Below are 26,000 nucleotides of genomic sequence, written 5' to 3' on the forward strand. Positions count from 1 at the left end.
TCGGGTTAGTTCAAATTAATGTGTGCAGTTGAGAACTCCTGTCTTGGGTTTTTTCTTTTCTTTTTCCCCTTTTCTCAATATGGAGGGTTTTGATATTGCTAGGCAGGAGCCGTTGTGGTGCTTTGACTTTTCTGAAGGTTCTTGAGATTCTTCGTAGCTGAATTTGAGTAGCTTCTCCTAGTCAAAATTATTCCTTGTGTCCCTAAATAAGACCTGTTCCTTAATGTCTTCAAGGATACCTGGCATTTTCTCTCTGTCCTTAACCGTTTTCTCTGAGGAAATGTAGTGTGGTGTTGTCTTCATGGATTTCTTGTAGCCCTGTCTAGCCCTGGTCCATCCAGGGTCACGTTATCCATGTGGTGCCACCCCTCAGCGACAGGGAGGCTGCCAGTTTTCTCAAATTCTTTAACCTTATAACCTTGGATACCAAATGTTTCAGTTAACTGCACCAGTGTTTTTTCCTTTCTCCTCACGTTCTGTCCCTTCTGCCTTTTTGTTTCCCCAAGCATCTGCACTCAGCTCTGTTCGTACCAGAGACTGAAAAACGAATCTGGTCTTTCCTGCAAATGTTTCCTTTTGGAACTGCCTGTATATCCAGTGTCTAAATATTTCTCTCTCTTCGAGTAGCAGTTTTCTTTTTGAAGGAGACCAAAGAGGTTACATGCAGAAATAAAACAAACAGTGATGTATTGTGAACTCTTTGGGACCTAAGATGTTTCCCTAAAGGTGTGCTTCTCATGTTAGTCTTCTGGTAGTTCTTTGGGCACTCTGCTGCCATTGTGGTCATGGGGGCTTGGGAGGGTGTTGCTTGTAGTGTTGTGAGTTGTCTCTACTTTGGTTCTTAATTTGCCCCAAGACATGGCAATTATTATCAGGAAATAATTTTCCCTGCAAGACATGAGCTCTGTGTTTGCTCATGCTTGATAGAATAGTTACCTTGCTCAGCTTTCATGGTAGGACAGCCTTATACCACAGTAAATTTTGGTTGTGCTGTGCCTCTAAATGCATTGATATTCAGTGTCTAGCTCTCAGGTATGTGATTTTTCACTCTGAAAAGCCTGTTGCAGTTTTCTCCCTCGGTAGGTTAATAACAATTACATTCTTTCCTATGTTGTTGCAGCTTAAAAAAATGGAATAGCACTTTCCATTGGTAGAACTGTGCATAAATGAGTATAATGGCAAGAAGGTGGTTACCATCATGTCATGCAGATACGAATTGAGGGTGGTTATTTTAACACAAAAATTAAAATGTTTAGCTCATAAATCATGCAGGCTCTCCATTTAAATGTTGGTTACAAGGGTGATTTTCCTCCTTTGTTCTGCTTTAAAAAGGAAAGCTTTGAAAGCACTTGAAGCAGGCAAGATGCAACAGCCTGCAGAAGGGAGGTAACAGACTTCACAGCAGCACAACCCCCTAATATATTTTGTCATGTAATTAGTTCAGCACTTGAATCCTGAATAATTTGCTTTGCTTTGCAGTGACATGTGCGATAGCGACAAGATCTTTGGGCTTGGAATACAAATGCCCTCCTGGCCTGCACTTAAATTTTCCCCACTTGTGGCATGGCAGAACTGTTAGCAACGTGTGTTAGCAACTTCAGTCATCATGTTCCACTGGGCTAAACGTGTAGAGTGCAGGTTTGTTTTCCTGCTTGTGTTGCTGGAGCTGTGGATGGAGCAGGCTCTGCTGGGACAGCAGGTCAAGCATTTAGTGCATCTCGACAATAATTCGTATTTTGAAAGGCTTTGCTTGTTCCCTGCAAATTGAAAATGAAAGGATGTCTTCTCATCACAAAGACAGTAATTTCAGTAGGATCAGGTTCTTTTTTTCCTCCCTCTTTATGGAAATGCAGGAATGATTAATAATCAACACATTTCTGTAGTTGCTTTTGTTCTATATTTTTGAACCTCTTAGGCTGTCATCTCTTCATTTGAAACCTCAGCAGGAACAAATATAGAAATAGGTGAGGTAGTAATCTGAGGGCTTCTGAGGAGGTGAAACCTGCCTGTGATCTTATATGTGCATTTTGTATTATTCTGTATGCCTCCTGTATGAAAATATTTCACTTAAACACAAAAGAGGTCTTAATTTTGTTTTTAAATAAATAATCTGTTCCTGCTGTGAAGTGCTATCGTCCTTGTGAGTGTATTAAAGCTGTGCAACTTGCATACATATCAAGTTAAGAACTTCTGTTTACAAGATTTCTGTTATTGCCACCTATGTTACCTCTTCTGCTTCTTGCTCTTTTTATGGGGGTTTTTTGGGCTGGTTTTTTGTGTGTAGTTTGTTGTTGTTGGTTTGGGTTTTGGGTTTCTTTTTTGTTTTGTTTTTTAAAAACCTTGTATTTACTCTCTCCTGCGTTCCCACTTTGGCTTTGAGGACATAGTGGGTATCTAAGTATGGAAAAGTCTGAAGAGAAGCTGCTAAATTTCAACAGGGAATTGGTAATTTAATTTTAGTAATGCTGCGCAAAAAGGAGCTTGGCTTTTTCAAGTAATGAAGCAACAGCTGTGTTGGTGTTAAATATTCAGTGGATTTTGTAAGTGACTTATTTGAATATCTTCAACTTTGTTGATTTCCCTCATCTGAAGGTACTCTGAAGTAAGTTTTTTGAGAGAGAGGATAGTTTCTTTCTTGACTCTTGCCTTTCTCCAGGTGGCATCTTGTGAAATCTGGGTTTCAAAAATGAAGTAACGACACAACTTTTTGTTGCCAAAGAAGTAATTGATGCCTGCTTTCTCTAGCTGCAGAAAAGCTGGTGAATCCTTTCTACAAAATGCTTAAAATAGCTGGGGGAAATTTGGAAAAAATGAGTGCTGCATTACACAACCAGGCTGGCTGAAGCTGAAAGTACTTGCAGATCATTTACCAAGGAGCACAGTAGAGAAAGGCAGAGTGAGAAGAGTGGTGTAGTGCAGCTCAGAACTGAGCTGAGCTGATCACAGTTTGGGAGTAGCAAAGGTAGGAAGTTTTAGTAGTGGTTGGTGCCCAGCTGTCAGCTGGCAGGGGCTGAGCACCACAGAGAGCTTGGGATGTCAGCAGTGTCAGTTTAGCAACTGTCTGAGCTGTTCCCTGATACCTGCTGGGGGTAGAACTGGCATCGTAGCATCATTTGATGCCCCAAGGTGTGTGGAGAAACCCTCTGAAGGGAAGACTGGAATTGTAGGGGTGTATTTCACTATGAGTTATGTATTTCTAGGCTGCTGGTGAAAGGAGGAGGCTGTATCTTGGGTGGGCTCTGAAATACTCCACTTGCTTCTCCAAATCATTCCTCACTCTCTGAAGTTAGTGGGTATTTAAAATTTTGGACAACTCTTGCAATATGTTTTATAATCCATTAATTTATTACCTAAATGCTACTTAAATTCCAGCTCAACAAAGCCTCCCCTCCTCCCCGTCCCCATTTTTTTTTTTTTTGATCAGTCTGATGAGGTTTTCCATTTTGCTATGAAAGCAGAAGTTGTGTGTGCCTGTTTGAAGGGAGCCTGAGGGGCAGAACGGGGTGGCGTTAGCCAGACTGTGGGGCAGCACCCAGGGGGGCTTGCTGATTTTAGGGTATGTGAAACAGTGATGCTCTGTTTCCTAAATCAGATCCTGCATCTGTGAGCCCAGATGCTGTTATCCCTTCAGAGGGACTGACCATACAAGAATTTTCACTTGCCCAGCAGCAGTTTGCCTGTGCAGTGCTACTCTTGTTCAGTACAGGGGGAGGTAAGAAGTGCTGTGGAGGCTCAAGGCTGGCTGAAAGCTTCCATTAGGGGCTGCTTTTCCAGCCTGAGGTTTTTAAGTTTTGGATAATTTTTATTTTTTTGACCAAGTACCTCTCCCAGAGGGGTTTTTAAAGAAAGAACTGTGTTCCTAAAAAGTGATTGGCAAAATACTGTGTTGATGGTTAAGGAAAAATATCCTAGCCTTTTCTTGTGAAGTTTGGATTCCTTCTGCTTTGGGAGTGGAAGGTGCCTTGGATGGAGGTGGGGAAACCTCAGGAGATGAGGATTGTCTGGGCAAAACAGAATCTCTCCTGAAGTGTTAGGTGGAGACCTGTGCTTTGTTGACATGGATGGAAAAGAGAAGGGATGGATCAGTCTGTTCTTGGGGGCTGAATAAATGGGTTTGAAGTAGAGAATCTGACTGGTTGAGCTTGGGAAAGGTTGAAAATTTGTAAACTCTGGGTGGGAAAGGAACAAGGTCTAGTACAAGAGAAAGGATTGGAAAAGGAAGAAGATAAAATGAAAAGTAGGGTTTAGAAAGAATTGCTGATGAGGTCATGTAAGTCTCCTCTACGTTGGATCCCAGAATACTTCAGAACATGGAATTTTCTAATGTTCCCAGTATGCTTGACTTTGATGGTTCCTCTGTGATGCTGGTGCATGCAGAGGATAGCCAGACATTACTGACAAGATTTCTGTGAGCTGTAGATGGCAGAAACCCATGTAGGGATCTAAAAGTCCAAACAGTGAGAGCATTAATATATTATATGGTGCAATTATGGCCTTACTCAGTCCACTTCATTAGATGAAAAGCAATTGCTGACATAAGAACAGGATTTAGCTTGGAAGCATTGAAATGCACATTTAATACATGCCCCTGTGACCTTCATTCATCATCCTTGTGCACGTGCACGATGGGCTGGTACACAATCATGCAGTCACTTTTTCCTGCAGGACCTTTGCTCGGTGTTGGAGCTGGGTGATGTGTCATTGTTTCATCAGCAGTTACGTAGGACTTTATACTTACTCAGTGTGCAATGCTGCCATTTTTCATGGTGTATCATGAAGACCTGAAAAGAAAATGCCTTCCTTTCATGGTTAATATTCTACAAACAGTGTATCATAAGATGTAATTACTTTGCAGTTACAGTTTTATTTATCACCTTTCCCTGTGGCTGGAGCTGCTGGAACCCATGACCAGAGCAGAGAGCTGATTGTTTCAGCTGCTTTGGCTTCATTTTTGGATCTGTTAGAAATAGACTTGGCTTCCATGGTATAGTGTCTGACAAGTTATTGGGTTTTCTTGCCCAGTTGTCACTACTGTGGGTTGCTGACCCAGCTAGCACTCCTTGCATGTTGATTTCTGTAAACATAAGCCCATGGGATCTGGAGCTGTGAAAGTCTTCTGGCCGTAAAGTTTGTGTAGTTTGGACCATGGTGAAATACATTTGGTACTAACCAGCCTCTGGTGATCATAGGAAGGTGAATAAGGCTAAGTTTAAATCCTTAGCCACTTAAGAAATAGATTTCATAGAACAAATACTAGGGGGAAAAAAAGGTTGAGTGGTTTTCATTGTTTGTTTATAATCTGTAGCTTTGTAGCTAGGAAGAAAACCAAAAGAAAACATGGGTTGTTTTCCCTTCTTGCCTTGGACAAGGTCAAACACTTGCAGACCTCTCCCCTGTGCTACAGAGAAGAGGGGGTTGCTTGCAGTTAACAATGTAGAAGTTAAGCTGAACTTGACAACTTTCTTGGCTGAAAAGGGTGGAAAAAAGTGCACTTACACTGTGACTAAATCAAGTGTACAATTAATTCTTCGGTGCAGTTCTGTGCGTTAATTGCTGTCATTGTGTGAGCTGATGGTTTAAGCAAAAATAGAAAATGTTATAACTGATGAGTTGCTTACAATGCAAAGTCTTAGCGTAAAGTGCCAGCCTGCAGTGGCTTTTTGAATCTGTTCTGTGCTGTCAATCTCTGTGAATCATCTTTATGTAAATGAAAAATACATTGGAGTGAGCAAACCTGGAAAGTGGGGTTTGCACTTTATCCCACTTTTCTTTTTTCTTCAGAAGCTAAAAACTGGTGGTGTCAAGGTGGAGGTGAGTGTTTTTGAATAAATGCAACTAAACCCCCTTCCACACACCCTCTTTCTCTCCTTCCACACTATGTCACTCCAATAAAGGTCCCCAGTGCCATACCCAGCTCCTGCTGTGGCAGTTTACTGGGCCACCAGCTAGGCAGGCTGCAGCAGTGGCCATGGTGGTTTGGCACAAGTTTGGCAGTCAGTGGCTCACTGTGAGATGAAATTATTATCTGCCACCAGTGCTTTACGCTATTAGAAGGGGATTTAGTCTTGAAGGCAGATCTTTGCCCTTCTGTGAAAAGTGTTTGGTGTTTGCCTTGTGTGCTTTGAGGATGGATTAGGCAGGCCCAGTGACATCAGATAGTTGTTTTCTTTAAGGCAGGCATGAAAAGAGGGAAGGTGTCCATCTCAAATGGCATCCCAAGGTAAAATTATCAAGGTCTGTCTCTAGCAGAGCTCAGCCCTTTCAGCAAATTTAACCTCTGGCAGAGGTTTTTCCCTTTTTGACTGGCATGCATCCAACGTGTCTGTTGGCAGGGTGGCCCACAAGCAGCAGTGCTTTTCAGGTAGTGAAGAAGAAAACCCCAGGCAGGTCTCTCCTCAGCTTGTTGTTTCCCTAATTCATAGTGCTTGCCTGTACGAGTACACCACGAGCCTTGAGAAATACCATGTGAGCCTTACATCCACACCATTGCCAGAGAGGGACTGGGAACAGCCTTCTGGCTTTTTTGGCACTCAGTTTAAACTTCTAAGCTGCTACTTTGGGCACTATCTTTGAATAGCTTAATTTATTTCTTTGCGTGTTCAGTTACTTAGCAACAGAGAAGAGAAAAAAACAGTAAACGCAGCTAATTTGGTTTTATTACTGATACGTTAGCATCTCTTTATTATAAAAATGTATTTTTAATAAGACTAATGAGCTGTAATTCCTGGCTTTTGCCAGGCAGAATGTTAAATAAACTGTGTCGATGGACTGGGTAGAGATCCTGGCACCCTGAGCGGCTTACTTGTTACCTGGAGCTTTGGATGTCTGTGCTTGTGTGTGCTACTGTTTGGGGTTATTTTGTGCTGCTGCTATTTTATTAAGTGAGTTTCTCCAATTGTGCCTTGTTTTCCCTAGCAATAGAAAGGATTTGATTTAAAAGCTTAACAAACAACAACAAAAAAACCCAAACAAAAAACCTCCAAGGTAACATGAATTGTGTGAAGTAGCATACCTGCTAAAGCAGAAAAACAAAGTTGAAAGTGTGTAAAATGGATCTGTTTGCCAGGGAAAGCACTGAAACGTTACCATTTTAGTATGGCAGTGTCTTTGACTGGAACAAGTTCTAAATTTTCTGGTCTTGCATGACATGTTTGGCAGCAGCAGTTAATTTTTATCATTCATGGGGCGACGTTCCTGTTGCCTAAAAAAGCATTTGTCTGATCAAGAGCTTTCTGGAATTTGTTTATAAACCTTTCCTTGCTGCTGGAATATTTGAACAATATTAGCCGCAAAAACCCCAGATAATTGCAAATGGCTGAAGCAATCTCTCTGTTCATTTCATCTGTTTTTATAGATTGCCTGTTCAAGCTATGTCCCATGAACCGGTACTCTGCTCAGAAGCAGTTCTGGAAGGCAGCAAAGCCTGGAGCTAACAGCACAACAGATGCAGTGCTACTCAACAAACTGCACGTAAGTATTTGTGTTCATGCTCCTTTGGATCAGCAACACACTCATCCCCACTGATTTAAATAAGTATTTCCAATCAACTTGACACAGTTAACTAGGAGGCACTGGGAAGGTGTATAGAAATTAGCATTACAAGGCTCCTAACTCTTTACATGTCCCCTGATTTATGGCAAGGTGCTGTTCAAGGACTGTGTCCCAGTATCGGGGTGTGTGATACTGGCGGCCATCTGAGCTTTTGTTGTTCACCTGTGCTAGCCTGTAGTACTGCTCTACGTGGGTATTTTGGGTGTTAACAGCAGAAAAACAGGACCCTTCAAACACCCAGGCAGCGCAGAGGGTTCTCGGGTGTTGCATCTCGCTGTGGGCTCATGAGGGTTGCTGTGCTGGTGGATGCCATCTGAGCTACTGGGCTGATAAATCTACTGGGATTCCTCAAGCAAGCATAGCTGCTGCTAATATATATAAAGGTTGATTGGTAATTATGAGTAATTACAAGGCCAGGCAGCCTTTCCTTCCTTATTAGCTTGCAGTATTTAATATTTTCTGAGGAAAATGTTGACATTCAGCAGATGAAAACCCAGTAAGGCAATTGATTGCTGTTTTTAGAATTCCTATATAAAAAAAAGCCAACTTAAATACCATCTGCTGACTTTAGAGTTAAATAAAATTCATGTTTATGTTAAATTACATAGCTAGAGTACTTCATGTCAAAATTACAATTCTAAATATTTTTAGTTTCTTTAAGCCTATATTAAGCTCATTGTAGACTGAAATACAAAATGGCCCTGTAGGAGAGTGTCATTTGCTGATTGCCATATGGCTGCCTTGCTCCTGCATTTTGCAAAGGCTGTTTGACTCACTTTGCTTCTGAAAACATAATTTTATAGCCTAGAAGTATTAGCTTGGCAAGGAGAAAGCTATTTTGGTACTGACTGTAGCACAAAGGTCCCTCACGTGTGCTGCATTTCTCCTGCCCCTTGAATGGTGATAAGAGAAGTAAACCATCCCAGCTACCCTTCAGTAATGGAAGATTCTGGGTTTGGGTTTTCTGGTGTATAAAGGAAGAGGAGAGTTTATGCCCACAGGTTGTATGTGTGAGTTGGTGGATTTTAAGGGAAGAGAGTATAGTCTAAATACTGCTGTGTAGAAGAAAACTACTTTGTGGTTGCCCTGGATTGCAATGTCATTTAAAGTTGTCTTCTCTTTCCTCAGTACGTGCCAGGTCAGGTGTTTGGGACCTGTTCCTATTCATCTGACACTTGACCATTTTGTGCTGAGGTCCCTATGGAAATACAGGATTAGAGTTTTCCAGTATTTAGCCCCAGCTGAGTGATGCTTGTACAGAAGTGTACCACTATGCATGAACTGCTTGCTTGATTTGCTGGAAGAATTTGAGTACTTCACAGTTCTATTGAAGAGTATTTAATATGTGTCACATTGGCACAAAGGCTAATACTTATCAGGTCTTCAGTGACCTGGGGCAGATGCATGGCTTCAAAATAATGTGGTCCCATGTACATCCCTAGTTTTTCTGCCAGTCGTATGGGTACATGTGCCATCTTTTCCATTTGGCACATGGAACGCACTAAAAAACTCTGCATTTGCATGACGTGCAGTGGGGGGGTCTGTGCCCCAAGACATGCAAACAATTGTGAGCCTGTCTTTAGATTCCCTGTGATTAGATTCCCTTATCAGTGCATATAATTTCTAAGGACTTTGGTGGTGCAAGATGCATTCATCACCACTTGCCTTTTTTGGCTTCTGTTTGTCTGCTGATGGAATTTATTGTCTGCTGTGGAGCACTCAATGCTGAGGTCAGGTTATTTTAAGTTAATGCCATTTAAGGGATTTAAAATCTGGGACACTTGTCTTTCTCTGGTACCAAGAATCAGTGCTGGTTGAGAAGCTGACATCTAGTGGCAAGAGAAGACGGTGGTTCTTGGATGATTGTCAGTTTTGGTGTGGGCTTCTGAAATGCATCCGAAGTCCTAATCATACTTTTACATAATACACTGGTTTCTTTATTTGTAATTAATGCATCACCTAATCCAGTGCAGGCAGAGAAGTCCTGACTTTTTTGATTGCTGTTGAGAGGGCCCCAGTGCCTTGAGGAAATCCTTTCTTGACTGAGTATTTTGAAATCAAGCAAAAAAAAAGTTGTATTTCTGTAATAAAGAGAAAATAATGCTGCATTGTATTTCTGAATAGAGTGTTGAATTTGAATGAGCAGTTGTATTCCTGATTCTCCTGGAGCAAGAGCCAGCTGTCATACCTTGCACAACTTCTAAAAATAGCACATTTTGTGTAAGCTGAAGATGATGAAATTTTACAACAGTGTTCAGATAGCTGTTCCTTTGCTGTGACTAAGGTTTGTCCTGTGTTACTGCTCTGTCTTACTACAGTTGAGAACTGTGGGCACTTTCTTCTCCAGGAGAAAACTGGACCTCCTGTGGTCCTCAAGATCTGAGAACCAAGCCATAATCGTCAGTGCTTAGCCTCCAAAGAAGTCTAGTTTTAAATTACTGTGTACTACCACTTATCAGTTGATACAAATATATTATTATTTATTTTTTAAAATACAAATACCATTTTTTCATGGAAAAGAACAGAATTTCTTTACCAAATGAAATAGTTTAAACAGCCTGGGAAAAATAGCTGAAAGTTCAGATCTCAGGTATTCGGAGCTCCAGTGGGCATTCATAAATGTCTTCTAAATAATCCTGCTGCAAGGTGGACTTGATTAGAGTAATTGTAAAAAGTCAGGTTGTGAGAAGTTAGGGACTGTACTGGCAAAGTGGAATCAAGGTCCCAAATTGAGGTCCTTTTCTTGCATGTTGTCAATAGAAAGAAATACAGACTTCCTGGCATGGGTTGTTTCCCATCCTGTTTCACCTTCCCTCCATAGGGAAGATGGTGTGTTGTCTTCTCACAGCTGGTCTTCTATCTTGTCAGTTTTTCATCTCATCCCTTATTCCAAAATTTTGTCAAATCCTACTCTAATTATGGATTGCTTAAATGATGTGTGTCTATCTTCCTGAACAACTGGAAAAGGGAATTGGAAATGATGCTGTTGGAAGTCGGAAAAAAGGGAAATCATGCTGTTTCAGATTCTCACTATTCTTCTAGTTCTTTGAAATACTCTTAAAGAACCCCAAGTGTTGGGCCACACTTTTTATAAAACAGCAATTGAATTATTGTTCTTCAATTCCAGCATGCAGCAGATTTGGAAAAGAAGCAGAATGAAACGGAAAACAGAAAGCTGCTGGGAACAGTCATCCAGTATGGCAATGTTATCCAGGTAGGCTGTGAACATCTTCACAAGCTGTGTAGGATCTTTCTCAAAAAGCCATGCTCAACATGACTTTAAATTTCTGGAATTCATGGGCAAGAGTCTATAGCTTTGCAAGGTGTGACAGTGTCCCGAAGTGGGATCCTGGGAAGCAGGAACTGTGTATATAGCTGTGATGGTCATTTTTTAAATTAGGGGTTCATTGTGCTTTTTTGTTTGTTTTGGGTTTTTTTGAGGTCACCATATGATTGCTTTCTTCAGAAATCTTTCTTAGAGTTTCATTAGAGTTGGCCATTTGGAAGGTGGCAGACCTACTTCCACGCAGCACTTCAGGAGAAGTTACCTGAGCGTTTTGAGCCTTAGATTAAAAAAATCCTTTAGGAATGTTTCTGACTCTGCTGCCATGATGCCAGCCAGCAGAGGGGGTGGCTGCGGACACAGGCAGGCTGGGCTTTCTGGTTGTCGGGAGATAATGGTTGGCTGCCCTTTAAACCAGTTGCAGGATTTGGAGCAACCTGCTGGAGGGCAGGGCAAGGGCAGGGAGGTGCCTGCCTTTGTTGAATTAACTGCATTATGGGCTTTCATGTTTGAGGCAAAAAAAAATAAATCTACTTGTAATGATGAAAGAAAAATATTAATAATAATAGTATCCATTTTAAAATGGACTGCAAACATCAATGCTATTATGAGCCGTGATGAATTTTTGCCTGTATTTTCTCATAACTCCCATGTGCTGTCTGAGTAACTGCCATTTATGGTGATCAAAAGGCACCAAAAAGCAGCTTCTAGACAAAAAAAAGAACTCTGCAAAACGTACTGGCAATTTAACACCAGGTGGTTGGAGCTGGCAGCTGACCTGTGGCAGCTCCCACGCTCATGCTGATGGTGTGCAACCTGCCAGGTGGGACACAGTAGAGGGGTGAAGGGTGGGACTCTTTGAGGAGTCTTCAGAGAAGCAGCTTTGTTATCTCGCCACCCCCTTCCTACCAGGAATGACCACTTAGTCCCCAGCACTTCACAGCTTCTGATCCTGGGGTTTTGAACTGCTGTAAAGTGACAAGGACGTTTCTAAGTCTTTATCCTTTGCTTGAGAAGGGACAGTTAGATTAGCTGAAGCTGTTCTGTGCTGTAGGCCTGTATATATACTGAAAGAAGTGTTAGTGAAATTGTGCCTTAACTCATCAATGTCTTCATATAAGTTAGTTTTTATTTTAATTCCTGTATAACATTGGGGCTGTCTTCTGCACATTTGCTGTTTATTGAGGGGAGGAAAAGTGAGCATTCTTAGAACTGAACTCTAATTCTTATTCTAGCTGCTTCACTTAAAAAGTAACAAATACTTAACAGTAAATAAGAGGCTTCCAGCTCTACTAGAGAAGAATGCTATGAGGGTGACCTTGGATGAAGCTGGAAATGAAGGTTCCTGGTTCTACATCCAGCCCTTCTACAAACTGCGTTCCATCGGAGACAGCGTAAGTGCTGGGAGGAATATCTCCACCTCTTGCTTTGTGCACGGCAGGACAGAGCTTGTTTCACAAAGCCTGCCTTGCAATTAGTGAAATGCACTGATCTTTTAGTGCCTGATGTTGCAGGAACAACCTTTTTCCTACGCTGTCATGAGGGGAAGGAAAATTACTATGGTAACATATTTTGGAAACATGGGATGATTTAACGTTGGAAGGGATAAGGGACCTAATGACGTTGGCCTTTCACAGCTCCTGCCCAGTTCAACATGGTAGGAAATGTTGAGCTCCTTGGGTTCATTTAGAACAAGCAATTAGCATCTTCGTTTTCAGTGTTGTCAGTTTGGAATCAAAATTAATCATCATTTTGTACATGAGGAATGAGGTAATAATGAGGTTAAATTATCCTGTTCATGGGAAATCTGGAAAATAATTGATTCTGAATTTAATGCATTATTGTTTTAATATCTTTTTTCTTACTGAGTCACTTTGGACATACTATCTGCCTTAAAGCAGGAGGTAACAAGCTTCAGTGTGCTGTATAGTCCAGGTATATAGTTGGCACCTTACCACAGTCAGCTTTCTCCAACAGAACAATGCATCCTGCAGCCCAGCTGTGTGCCTCTTGCTGGGACTGCTGCTTTTCCACAGACACAGTGAAACCAAAGCACAGGGCAGCCTAGTCTTAGTGGCCACTAAGCTCTTTTTTAATCACATCAATTCTGAGACACTTTATCATTAAGAACATTTATTTTCAAAACAGAAAAGGCTTTTTGTTTTTTAGTTGAAGTGAGACTTCTCCCTAGAAGAAGGGAGGAACAGGACCTTTACTATTCACGATGAAGTGCATTTGTATTGAGTCATATGCCATATGGTCAAAAATCTGATTTTGCAAATGGAAGTGCATCTTGGAGGAGGATGAGTTTGGGGTGACCTTTTGCTATAGGAAATTATTTGTTGAATGTTAACCAAAGAAACAACTTCATGGAAAGCAGCAGATAGATTAGTTACCAGAATTGCTCTCTGTGTTTCCTCTGTAAGGCTTTGAATCCAAGAGTACAGGCTTTTTTTTCTGCCTGAATGACTTAGTACAATGAGCTAAATTCTGAAGCAAACAGAATCCTGATTTTCATACTCAGGCTGGCATCTTTCCAAATAGCAAGATGATTTCCTCCCATCACTCTCATATTAAAAAAAGAAAGAAAGAGAGCTTTCTCAGGTTGCATGTTTCTGTCTGATACTGCACTTACCTACAGGTTGTCATTGGAGACAAAGTAGTCCTGAATCCTGTCAATGCTGGCCAGCCTCTCCATGCCAGCAGCCATCAGCTTGTCGATAATCCAGGATGCAATGAGGTAAGGACAGATGGACTCAGCTGGAGCTGCTGCACACGCCTCTCTATGGTTCAGCTAAGCTGCTAGGACTTGTTTTATGAAAATCAATAAAATCAATAAGTTGGTTGGTACCTGTAGCAGTGTTTAGGAGCAGTTAAGTTATTAATCTGCAGCTTAATAGAGCTAGCAGACTCTTCTGATGTGTTTTGGGTGCTAGATAGGTTTGAGTTTGATCTCTTTGGCTTGACTGACTACGAAGAAACTATTCCTTCAAAATCAGAAGTCATGGCACAGTGATGTGTAGCAAGTGACTTCCTAGCAGGTCAGCTCTGTAGTTACTTGTTCTGGAGTAAATGCAGAAAGGGCTTGTCTTCTCTGGAGTAATGCAACAGGGGCTGCAGTATTCTGCTGAAAACTGTCTAAAAAGCAAGGTAGTAGTTTGTGGCAGTCTCTTGTGCAGACACTGGGACTAATAATTTTACTTCTCCTTATAGGTCAACTCCGTGAATTGCAATACAAGCTGGAAAATAGTCCTCTTCATGAAATGGAGTGATAACAAGGATGATATTCTTAAAGGGGTAAGACTCAGAGCTCTACTTGCTTGTAACTTGGTCACTGGTGGGTGATGCCTGTGCTGACCATGTTGTCTGGGTTTTGACAGGGGGATGTGGTGAGGCTGTTTCATGCAGAACAGGAGAAGTTTCTAACTTGTGATGAGCACAGGAAGAAGCAGCATGTCTTCCTGAGAACAACAGGGAGGCAGTCGGCCACATCTGCAACCAGTTCAAAAGCCCTGTGGGAAGTAGAGGTAAGGATTGTAGCCCAGGCTGGGAGTGGCTTTGTTGGAGCAATTACTGTTAAAAATTGTGTATCTGGATTTATGTTTTGGGGTAAAAGTGATCCTGCTGTTGGAAGTTTGATATTGAAATTCATTTTCTTATTGTGCTTTTGGTGCAAAATCAAAGCTGAGTTCTAGAGGTGCAGCAGGCATTTCTCAAATACAGGTTCTGAATGATTCAGAAAAAGGGGACAGAGAAGCATCTATGAAGTCGTTTCCTTACCAGTCACTGAAGTTTAACACCAGCTAATAATGTGAGCTGTCCTGCTGAGTGTACCAAACATTCTATTTCTGGTTTGGAATAATGTGGTTATGCATATCCTCATTTGAAAGGAGATTGCAACCCTTTCCTAGTCTCTGTGCGTTGCTTGTCTAGACCATTTTTTTTCTTTTGGCTTTTAAATAGAGTGACTAATTCCTTGGCCATCACTGGCTTCTTAAAATATCCTCACCGTATTGATACGGTTAGAGCTGGTTTATTACTTTAAATGTTTGCCATGTGAGAATCATAAAATAATTTGTAATGGTGGATAGGTGTTTTTCATAATCTCCAGAAATACCTGCTTTGATATCCATAGCCTACCTAGAAGCAACATTTCTTTGATGTGTTGCAAGACATCAATCAGTAGCTTCTGTCCCTGTGTGTCACTTGACGATGAGCAGAAAAATCAACGTTGGTAAATTGTTGAGGTGAACTAACTGTAGTCTGCTCAAAGTATCTACTGTACTGAGTGTTGTTCACTTATGAAAAGTTGTTTCATCTTTTCTGGAGCTCCTCGTGCTGTTTCCTCTTGCCTGTACTTGGCATGCAGTGCATGGTGTGTTGGAGAAGGGTGGTGCAGAGGTGGTTTCCCTTTCTGTGCAGGTGGTGCAGCACGATCCTTGCCGGGGTGGTGCAGGGTACTGGAATAGCCTCTTCAGGTTCAAGCACCTCGCCACTGGACACTACCTGGCAGCAGAGGTAGGTGCTGGGGCTTGCTTAGCAACTCAGCATTTCCTTCTGTAACATTTTCTTCCTTTTACACCTTCTGAAAATCTCATTTCCTGCCCTAAAAATAGACATGGGGGAGGGGAGGAGAGTGGTGCTTGGGTCCTTTAATATTAAATATAAAAGTGGATGGCTAAACAGATGAGAAGGTGAGAGAGACTTGATAGAACACCTTGGTACAGGGGTAGTCTTGAGCTTATTTCACTTTCTGTATGAATCCTAGAGGCAATAACTCTTCTTCAAAGAACAGACACTGATTAGTATCCTGTCACGTGGGCATCAGAATCAAGGTGAATTTATTAATAAATAAATTGTAAATGGCTGAGAGCCTTCTGGGGAAGATGAATTCAGCTACTGTTAGTTTTTCTTCAATCATTGATTTCCAAGCAGAATTGTAGACCTGACTGTAGAATGGAAATGCAGTTAGGCTTCCAATCAGTCTTGTAAGAACTGTGGATAATTCTTAGCTGTCCAAGTACAAAATAAATAATCTTTTTCTCTCTCCATAGTAAACATCCTTCCTTCCCCTACTGAAATAAGATCTTAAGGCATTTTATTTAAAAAAAATAATAAAATTCAAGGGTTATAATTTGTGAGTTTTGCTGCTTAATGCTTGTAAATGTTTATTAAAACCAGTTCTATTTACTTTAGCTGTATCAACATGTTAGAAGAAACTGTTAGGTCAAAGCTGTCATGCCTGCAGGGCAGAAGGGCTGTCTCAGCTCCCACTATTGACCTGAGACTTTCAGTGGGAGAAGTCCAGATTAAATATCCCATTTTATTTTGTTCTAATAAGCAGATTGGAATAACAGCAGCATTTTGTCACATACTTGCAAATCCTTTCCAGTAGTGACCCAGTATAGAGCTTTTCCAGTAAATCTTGGCTTTGCTAATCAGCCACCACAAAAACATGGCCTAACATCATGCAGAAATAGCCCCGAGGAGATTGCTCTCCTGACCCATGGTTAGAAAACTGTTTGTTCTCAAAGATTTATGCCAAGCCAGTCGATTCTAGCTGGAAATTCTGCTTTGGATTAAAAAAAAACCACAATAAACCCTGAAACTTGGTAATTCTCTACCCCTCTTGCTCCTGTAGTGATTATCCTGAACCAGTTAAATCTCTCTGCCTGTTTGCAGGTTACCTAACTGCTGATTCCCAGACAGGTGCCCAATGAGCAGGGCACCAGTCTGTGCAGTGTGTTTGTTCTGCATGCCTGGCAGTGCTGTGGCACTTGGGTGCATTTTTTACAAAATAAGTTTAGACCATGGTGAGGTTGTTTCCCACTTCCAGCTCTGCTAGAGTTTTGACCTGCCTGTGATTCTGTTTCATCAGGTAAACCCTGACTATGAGGAAGATGACCTGGAGTGTCAATCCTCAGTAAGTATAGGCAAGAGTATGATCTTGCCCCTGATTGAGGAGGGCTTGACACAGGCCCAGGTATTTACCTGGCCAGTGCACAGATGGTCCAGGCTTTGCTGCGAGTGAAGAAACTTAAAACGATCTGGAGGCTTTCAAGGCCTTTCTAAAGGAGTGGATATTGAAAACTGGGTTAGGCTTTAGTGAAGAGCAATGCACTTGGAACCAAATTCATACATTTACCTGGACCCCCTCACCTCCCCCCTTTGTACCATCTCTTTTTCTGTCTTCTGTTCCTTAAACCTTTGCTTCCTTGAAGCATTCTCTTGAATATCAGGTGTCAAAAGCAAGTTGCTGAAGGTGACATGGAATGTTCACATAGTGCTGTGCCAGTCAGTTGTCTGACCTCCTTGTTTGAGCTAAAATTCCCTCTCTTGTTTTAGCTTGTCACAGGAAAGCCAGGATAAAGGGTCTAGAGAGCAAGAATGGCAGGGTGAGAATGATTTCAGTGCCATTCTTCTCATTTTCCTGTGAAAGCAAGTCTGTGTTGTTTTCAGTAAATGTTGTGGTGTCAAAGATTGTGCTGGTGCTTTGTGCTAATAGAATCTTCTCTTTGGTGTCAAAGTGAAACAACGTGGCTTCAGTCTTTAAAAACAGATAAAACTGGAATAGCACTTTCCATTGTGGTTTACTTTTTTATTTGTTGGATTTCACTGTAGACTTATGCAGCTTTCTTGGACATTTATCCTGTATTATGGAAGATTTGCTCCATTTGGATATGAAGAACAACTACTCCTTTGATTTTTAAAAGTGCACTGTGATGCTTTGAAATCCTGTGAGGTGGAGTTTTCCTCCTAAAAGGATTTGTCATAATAGCCTGGCCATTAGAAGGCTTTCCCTTGCCCTCAGATAGTGAACTATTATCCTGATTAGTTTCTTGTGGTATTTGGCAGCAAACACTTACCTTCTGACAGCTTGACTTCAGTAAACATACTGGAAAAATGAAAAAAACCCACAACAACCAACCCCCCTACAAAAAGCTACTGTAGGACAGGGATCCAACATGAGTCTGTTTTGTTGACTTAATTTCCTGAAAGTTCAACAGTGCCAAGGTCCTCTATGGAGATATCCACCCTACTGGTGTTAGGCCCATGTAATGTCCAGCTGATAATAAGTGCAGTAAGAGGGGTACCTCATTGGCTTCAGTTGTGCTGATTTTTCCCTGCTCTGTCTTTACCACTAGGTGGCAAAACCAGACCACAAAGAATAGGCTCCGGAGCACATCATTGGTTTCTGACACAAAATGACTGCATCATATAACATTCACTAGTGACAGGATGGTGTAGGCTGCTTTATCCAACTTGATCCAAACTCCAGCTTTATCCAAATGTGAGCTGTCTGCAAGATGGCAGGTTTCTTGGCACAGCTCTGTGTTATGTTCTTTTCTCCTTATACCTCAGTGAGCTGCACAGAATGGGGTTTAAATGGGCACGGGTGAGATGCCAGCTACTACCCTTGTAACACTAAAGGGAACAGCTTTTGTCAGCTTCGAGGCTGAAGATGTAGTTCTCTCTAAATTGCCCCATTTCCTACTTTCTGGTTTTTGCCACAGTGTCAATAACTGACCAGTTGTCTCCTGAAGTACAAATTGTGAATACAGAGCAGCTGTGGGGATGGAGACAGCTGAAACTCAGAATTAATTCCAAGTGAGTGAATTTCTCCTGCTGTAAAGGTTCCAGATGGACTCTATTCAGTGTATAGTTGCTTCTTCTCTTGAAGGCACAATCCCAATGTGTATTTCTGTTCCATGCACCTAACTGCCTGTTCCCATGTGCAAAATCAGACGTTAAATGTCACTACTGTGCAGCCAAGTTGATTGACTACAAAAGTGCTAACTACAGAGTCTCCTGAGGCACAAGCAGAATTAGTTGCCTTTTCTGTATGTGTAAGGATGGCAGTGCCTTGTACCACCTTTGAAAGGCAGGTACTTGCCTGTCTTCTACTGGTGCCAAGATCACAGAGGAGCTGATGAACTGCTTGCTTGATCACTTTGAAAATTACATCTAGGATTCAGATGCTTGTACATGGACAGCAGGCTCCTGTGTTGTCAGACAGCAACTTTATTGACTGGTGATAACTGGTAGTTCCCTAGGAAAGGTTTTAGAGAAAGCTGTTCTTTCTTTTTCCTAGTTTATTTTTTTTCCCTACCCTTTTGTCCTTTCATCTGAAAATCCAGGGGTTTACTCAGTTGATGTTAGTATCTTTACTTTGTTAAAGGAGGCTGGTAAGTTGCTAGCCTCTTGTAAAGAAAGGTGCTTCTGATGCCCTGTTCTTTGTAGCATATCATTGTGTTCAAGTGCATCACAAGCTGACCTGTGGAGAGCAAGACAGCCACTTCTTGGTTAGCTTTTGTGTCATTTGTCTGTGATAAATGCGTGTGCTGGTTTTGTTGCTGAAGTTGATTATTTCCCAGCAAGACACTTGGTACATAGTGGTGCTGAGTTTTATATTCACAGCTCACATAATGACTTGTTAGAATGATAATTGCAGTACATGGAATACATGTCAAGAGCTAGTAGTGTCAGGGGTGGGGATCTTAGCAGATGTGTGTCATCTGAAGCTAGTCAGAGTTCCCAGTGTGCTGTGGGATAAATGGCTGAGGGATTTGAAGTCTTTTCTGGCACTGTCTGCAAGACATAACTTCTGTGGCTTAGGATTTATTGTATTTGTAATCCAGAAATACTCAGAAGTTATTAACACCAGGAACATGAAGAATGGTTGGCAAGATCAGCCACTTGTTGGTTTTACTGGTGTCCTAAGGCCCAGCTGTCTTAACTGGAGTGATTCAGAGTTATGTCTGCAAATTACAGAATGCATCTATTTAACAGTAGGCAGGTGGGTCTGGAGGGCTTGGTCTGACTGTGTGTGATGGGTACTTCCTCCCCAGCTGGACCCTGAGCAGGATGCCTCCAGGAGGGGCTTGCACAGTGCTCAGGAGAAGATGGCTTACTCCCTGGTGTCCGTGCCGGAAGGAAACGATATCTCCTCCATATTTGAGTTGGACCCCACCACCCTGCGAGGAGGAGACAGCCTTGTCCCCAGGTACAGCTACGTGTGCTGTTGCAGCTGGCTTTCTGCTTTGGAGTTTGGTGATTTGGTTTTTGTTTTTGTTTTTGTTTTTTTTTAATTTATTTTAAAGTAAAGCTGTCTCCTGCTGTTTTGGGGTTTTTTTTGTCCTTTGGAATTACGATTCTTCCTGACATTAATACAGGAATCCTTAGGAAGTGCTTGAAACTTCACTTTAGTATGTTACAATTGAGTTATAAGTAATGAACCCCGTTTTACAGATGGGAACATTGAGATTAAGTGACTTCCTTGCCAGTGAAAAATCTTGGACTGAAAGCTGTGTCCTGTGAAGCCACTCCCATGATCTGTATTACATTAGCTAGGATGTAACCTCAGTATTTAGCACTTTATACTCTATTGTTTACATGTTCTTTGCTCTTCATATGGTACCCCTTGCTATTTAAAAGAATCTGTACCCTTCAAAGATACACAGCCTGCATGCAGGCTCTTTTCTGTCTGTTCCCACTGAGAAGGTGGGAATGTTTGTTCCATCTACTTTGTCTAAGCAACTCTCTAAAGTTAGCAGAAGTTAACATGCCCACCAGAAGCAGCTGTCCTAGCTGCCTCTTCTGTCCTTTGGGCTGCCACTGTTCTGTGGAGTGAGGAGGTTATAGCTGAGACACTGCTTCTTATCCTGGCCTAAGATGCTCCTCTGACTTTGGCTTGACATCTTTTTATCAGAGAGCTGGTACAGGGCAACATAGTGTTATTGCCAGAAATACCTGAGGCGACCAAGTCTGGAAACTGCTGCCCACGTAGGAGTTCTGCTGGAGGCTGGCTGCATGCTTGTGTTCTGGTGTCTTAATGGACCCTTGATGCTTGCACAACATTGACTAGCTGTACAGAGTCAAGAAGTTCTTAGTTTAGAAAATGCAAAATAGGTATCAGGGAGTTACAGGCTGAAAAGTACAAAGGTAAGGGAGGAAGCTGACAGCTTAGGTGCTCTAGAGCATGTGGAAGTGTGAGGACTTGGAGAGGCCCTATTTGTTACTAAACAGCAGCTGAGTTATAGCAAAAAAACACAGATGTAGTTTTGTCTTACAGCAGAAGCCATTTCATTATATAAGAAGATTTCTTAAGGTGAATTTACAGAATGAAAGAGTCTAATTCCTGTTATAGTATGATACTTTTTTCTCACTTGCTCCTGCCAACATCTTGCAGTTCAGACGAGCTGGAAATTTCCCGTCTGGGACACTGACTCATGCTTTGAAACTCCTGACTTTCTTTCAGGAACTCTTATGTCAGACTTAGACATCTTTGCACTAACACCTGGGTTCACAGTACCAATATCCCTATTGATAAGGAAGAGGAGAAACCTGTGATGCTTAAAGTAAGTCCTGTTACTTTATATCAGCGCATCCTTTGATTCCTGTACTTCCATGAAATTGTTGTTGGTAGAAGTTCCAGTCCCTTGTGACTGCTGGGTTTGCCAAACAGCAAGCAGCTCAACAGCAGCGAACAGTGCCTGTGCAAAACGTTCTATTTAAAAGATTAGGTGTTCATAGCACTTTACTATTACACTGCTCAATTTCTACTGTACAGCAGTCATCTCAAGGAGAAATTTTTCCATTGCTTGCAGCAATGTTTTGCAACCTCTTCTTTCTCTGGATTTGGGAACACCTTTGAGCTTGCACAGAGTGGCACTGTTCTCAAAGCTCGACTTCATCAGTAGCCTCATAGTGCCTAAGTGGAGCGTGGCTTTTCTTCTGTTTTATCATCACTGAGTACGTGAATCACTACTTTGTTTTCTGCCTTTGGTTTGATGATAAAACTCCTCTGGGTTTCAGATTGGTACTTCTCCAGTGAAAGAGGACAAAGAAGCTTTTGCTATAGTACCGGTTTCCCCTGCAGAGGTTCGGGACTTGGATTTTGCAAATGATGCAAGTAAGGTTTTAGGTTCCATTGCTGGCAAGTTGGAAAAGGGAACAATAACCCAGAATGAAAGAAGGTAAGGAAGCAAGAATTCGGTTCAGATAATATTGTTTCCTTTGCTCTGTTTATTTGAAATTTTTATGTGTGCTATCTTCAGGAGAGGGATTTTATTTCCCAATTGATTAGATTTAAGAAAAAAAAAGTTGATGGTTTTATTGTTGGCGTGTCCATAGTGGAGGTTCTCAAGCTTATTCTGTCAAGCCCTCCCTGTTGCTGTGAAACAAGAGCCTGAGAACTGTTGTGAACTTGGAGGAATAATCCACAGCATAACCTCTCTTGATGGGCTTTGCAAATTGGCTGTGGGAATTTATAATCCACCTTGTGAAGACTGAACACGTGACTTCTTGCAAATCCTCTGACAATGGCCATGAAAAGTGCATGGCCACACAAAAAGAGCATAGAGTGTAAAACCAGGCCCCATGTGCTTCTACAGCCAATGTCTTTTATTTGGCCTGGGGAGAGATTATCACTGGATTATTTTTTTCTGGTGATTTTAAGAACTGCCAAATGGAACTTGGCGAGCACATAGTTGCCCTAGAGTGATACAGTGGTCTTGCTGCTGCTATGGGTTAGCTATTAGACAGCAAGGCTGTAGTAAGAAGGATCAATATTTCCTAATTTTAAGTTCTATACAAATTTATGTGCTTTATCCAGCACCTGAGTCAGTCTCTAACTGATACTCTTATTAGTGTTTTGAAATCTATGTGAATTTACACCAACATTGTTCTTTTAACAGAGTCTTTTGTATTAACAAGTTCTGGCTCTTCTGTTAGATCTGTTACCAAATTGCTGGAGGACCTGGTCTACTTTGTTACTGGTGGTACTAATTCTGGACAAGACGTTCTTGAAGTGGTATTTTCTAAACCTAACAGAGAGCGGCAAAAACTGATGAGAGAGCAGAACATTCTGAAGCAGGTAGGCTGCATTTCTCTCTGAACTCTGCCTACAAGAAGGGTTGTCAGGAAAGAGAAACTGATAATGGGGATTCTGGCCAAATTATTGGCAAGAGAAGACTCTGAGTTTCTAGCTTTCAGCAGGCTCTGGCTGGTGGGCTGTAGAAAACAGTACAGAATAGAGTGTTGTGTCAAGGTGATCAAGTGTCTTCTGCCCAGGCTGCTCTCTGGCCAAGGAATAAACCTGGTAACTAGAGTGTATCTCTGATGTACCTTTTAGAAATTTAAAAGATGCTGACACGGTGCTTTTGCACTGATTTTAATTGGATGAAGACAGTGTCCCACTGATCTTTTTCTAATGAATCTGTAGATTTTCAAGTTGCTGCAAGCCCCATTTACCGACAGCGGCGACGGCCCGATGCTGCGGCTGGAGGAGCTTGGAGACCAGCGCCACGCTCCCTTCAGGCACATCTGCAGGCTCTGCTACAGGGTGCTGAGACACTCCCAGCAGGATTACAGGAAGAATCAGGTTTGGAGTGTGTCTGTAGCTTGCAGTGGCACTAACATGGTTCCAGTGCTCCAAAACAATACAAGTTGCATCCCGTTAATGTAACCCTGCTATGCTGTGGTCGTACAGTCAGCAAGAGATTTTTGGATTGGTAGTTTTACTCTCTCTGGCATTTTTCATCTTTATCAGAGACTGTATGCGGTGTCTTTAGTACCAGTTCTTGGGGGAATTACAGAAAACAATGGAACTGCTGTCAAATCCAGAATTGTAAGACTTTCTTCACTCTGGTGTACTATGAGCTCCATTGAAAGCTGACCTGTGAATTAAAGCTGTTCATTTTTTGTTGCTATTTATTAAAAACAAACTTTTATCAGATAGGGATAAATGCCTTGGTGGTGAGTAGCCTGTGAGGGAGGGAAAGAGGTGTTAAGGTTATCTGTCATCAGTTGCTTTCTCTCAGAAGAACAATTTAATTCTAATCCAGCGTGCTTCTGGGATGTTGATGTTGACAAACATCTTTGTTTTCTGTTACTGAGCATTTTCTTAAATGCTGGGAATTGATTTACAGCACCTTCCTCCCTCCCTCTGTGTTTTGAAGGAGTACATTGCAAAGCAGTTTGGCTTCATGCAGAAGCAGATTGGCTACGATGTCCTGGCCGAGGACACCATCACAGCGCTGCTGCACAACAACCGCAAGCTCCTGGAGAAGCACATCACAGCTGCTGAGATTGACACTTTTGTTAGTCTTGTGAGGAAGAACAGGGAGCCCAGGTGAGATCTGTTTCTGAGGATCTGGTTACCCTTTTCCTCTCAGCCTTCTGAGGAAAGTCTGAACCTGCAAACTTGCTGGTAAGGAAGCACAGCTAGCTCACTCACCGTAACTTCCCCCTCAGGCAACAGTCTCGCTCTGCAGAGTTAAAATGGAGTTTTGAATGTTTTCTTTCTGAAATGTGGATTGCTTCAGTCTAGAACTCAACAGGGACTGATACCCTTTTGGCTCACGTTTTCCAACAGGTTTTTGGATTACCTCTCGGATCTGTGCGTTTCCATGAACAAGTCTATCCCAGTGACACAGGAGTTGATTTGTAAAGCTGTGCTGAATCCAGCAAATGCAGACATTCTCATTGAAACTAAGTAAGTTAATGCCTTCAAAGATGATTTTCCTAGTGTGAAACAGAAGGAAAGTAATTCAAAGCTGAGAGCACTGCTGGCACATCTAAAGAAAGCAGTTAAGTACATGTGGAGTCCTCTCCAAACACACAGTAAAGGGGTATGGATGACAGCAGACGTCTGCCATATGCACTGTCAGTCCCACAGACAGGGAAGTCATTCAGATACGTCACGTTTGATCAAAGTAGACAGACTTTGCAGGAAGGTGTACAGAGTCCTGGGGGCCTGATCCTCCCCTGGGCCTCAGCCTTTCCTGCATCAGCTGTCTGCAGTGAGCAAAGCATTTCTTGGGTGTCTCCCCAGCTAGTTCAGCTTGCAGCAAAGCAGAAGCTGATGCATCTCTGCTCACTCGTTTCTCCCTCCTTGGTTAGGATTTTGGTCTCCAGCTCTCAGCATTGCTTGAGAGCATCATAGCAGGCACCAAATCCCAATTATCTTTCATCAGGATAATTTTATTCAGTATGTGGAATAGAGCACAGCTAATCCTTAGCAAAATACTGTAAAAGGGAAGCAGGTCTTTGTCAAGTAGTGTTTAAAACACAAAGGGGCAAGAGTGTTCTTGAACAGTTAATCATAAGTTATTCCTAAAGACTATATTCTTTCCACCAGCACTGAAAGTTACTACATCACTTATTTGTTCTTATTCTTGTGTATTTAGTTTGTCTTTTTTTCAGATGTATCATCTTATTTTTGCTGAAGACCTAAAAGCCCTCAGAGCGTTTTTAGTTTTAGTAGCTGATTTCTTTCTAATTACTCCACCATGTAAGCAGGAAGAAGTTTTGATCCAGTTGACATATATCAACTACAGAACTAATTGATTTTTAGTAATTTTGTTTACCAAATCCTTTTCTAGTCTTTCAAGTGACCTTTGAACCAGGTCTCCTGTAATGATGTTTTTGAAAGTCAGTTAGATATGTCTTTAACTTCCTTGTTTCTTTGTTTCTCAGTTGACTGGAGCTGAAACATTGGTCTTTTTAAGGCAGAACAGCCATATCATAATCTAAATTAATTAAAGTCAAATGCTTTTAATAATAAACCACAAATATTTTATGTAGTAAGCTTCTCTTGCTGAAAGAGTAGGCTACCCTGCTTTTACTTTGCATAGTTGAGGAATAAAATTTGTGATTTCTGAATGCAGGTGAAACCATAGAACTAGTTACTTCTACATCACTAGTACATTTTAGCAAGTGTCTTTTTTAGCAAGTGTCTTAAAAGAAATGTTCTGAAAGATCTGCAAGGGTCTTGGCAGTCTGTAATCTAACCAAACTTCTGTCTGGCAGGCTGGTCCTCTCTCGGTTTGAGTTTGAAGAAGTGTCAAGTGGAGAAAACGCCTTGGAAGTTGGAGAAGATGAGGAAGAAGTGTGGTTGTTCTGGAGAGACAGTAACAAGGAAATCCGCAGTAAGAGTATCAGAGAGTTGGCTCAGGATGCTAAGGAAGGGCAGAAGGAAGATCGGGACGTACTCAGCTACTACAGGTTAACAGCATGTCTAGTAGTTCACTGGCAAAGCTCTTCAAGCCTTTGGTGTATAGGCTGTAGTTGGTTTAGGAGAAATGATACTGGTTTTATCGACAAAATGGCCAGCAGAGAGTCAGGATGAAGCTTCTTTGAAGCGAGAGCTAAAAGCACAAAGCTA

General features: G+C 41.7%; 1 protein-coding gene across 1 annotated transcript in view; it reads left to right on the forward strand.

The window, feature by feature from the left end:
• ITPR1 (inositol 1,4,5-trisphosphate receptor type 1) overlaps positions 1-26,000 on the forward strand; it is a 165,916-nt gene that overhangs the window by 34,653 nt on the left and 105,263 nt on the right. Inside the window, exons 4-19 of the mRNA XM_051627327.1 lie at positions 7,355-7,470; positions 10,679-10,765; positions 12,070-12,228; positions 13,476-13,574; positions 14,048-14,131; positions 14,215-14,361; positions 15,257-15,352; positions 16,713-16,757; positions 19,684-19,838; positions 21,093-21,192; positions 21,650-21,810; positions 22,568-22,709; positions 23,058-23,216; positions 23,794-23,966; positions 24,210-24,329; positions 25,646-25,840. Coding sequence (XP_051483287.1) covers positions 7,355-7,470; positions 10,679-10,765; positions 12,070-12,228; positions 13,476-13,574; positions 14,048-14,131; positions 14,215-14,361; positions 15,257-15,352; positions 16,713-16,757; positions 19,684-19,838; positions 21,093-21,192; positions 21,650-21,810; positions 22,568-22,709; positions 23,058-23,216; positions 23,794-23,966; positions 24,210-24,329; positions 25,646-25,840 — 2,038 coding nt within the window. The remainder of the gene's footprint in view (positions 1-7,354; positions 7,471-10,678; positions 10,766-12,069; positions 12,229-13,475; positions 13,575-14,047; positions 14,132-14,214; positions 14,362-15,256; positions 15,353-16,712; positions 16,758-19,683; positions 19,839-21,092; positions 21,193-21,649; positions 21,811-22,567; positions 22,710-23,057; positions 23,217-23,793; positions 23,967-24,209; positions 24,330-25,645; positions 25,841-26,000) is intronic.

Source organism: Apus apus, chromosome 9 (genome assembly GCF_020740795.1).
Source record: "Apus apus isolate bApuApu2 chromosome 9, bApuApu2.pri.cur, whole genome shotgun sequence".
NCBI classification, from domain to species: Eukaryota; Metazoa; Chordata; class Aves; order Apodiformes; family Apodidae; genus Apus; species Apus apus.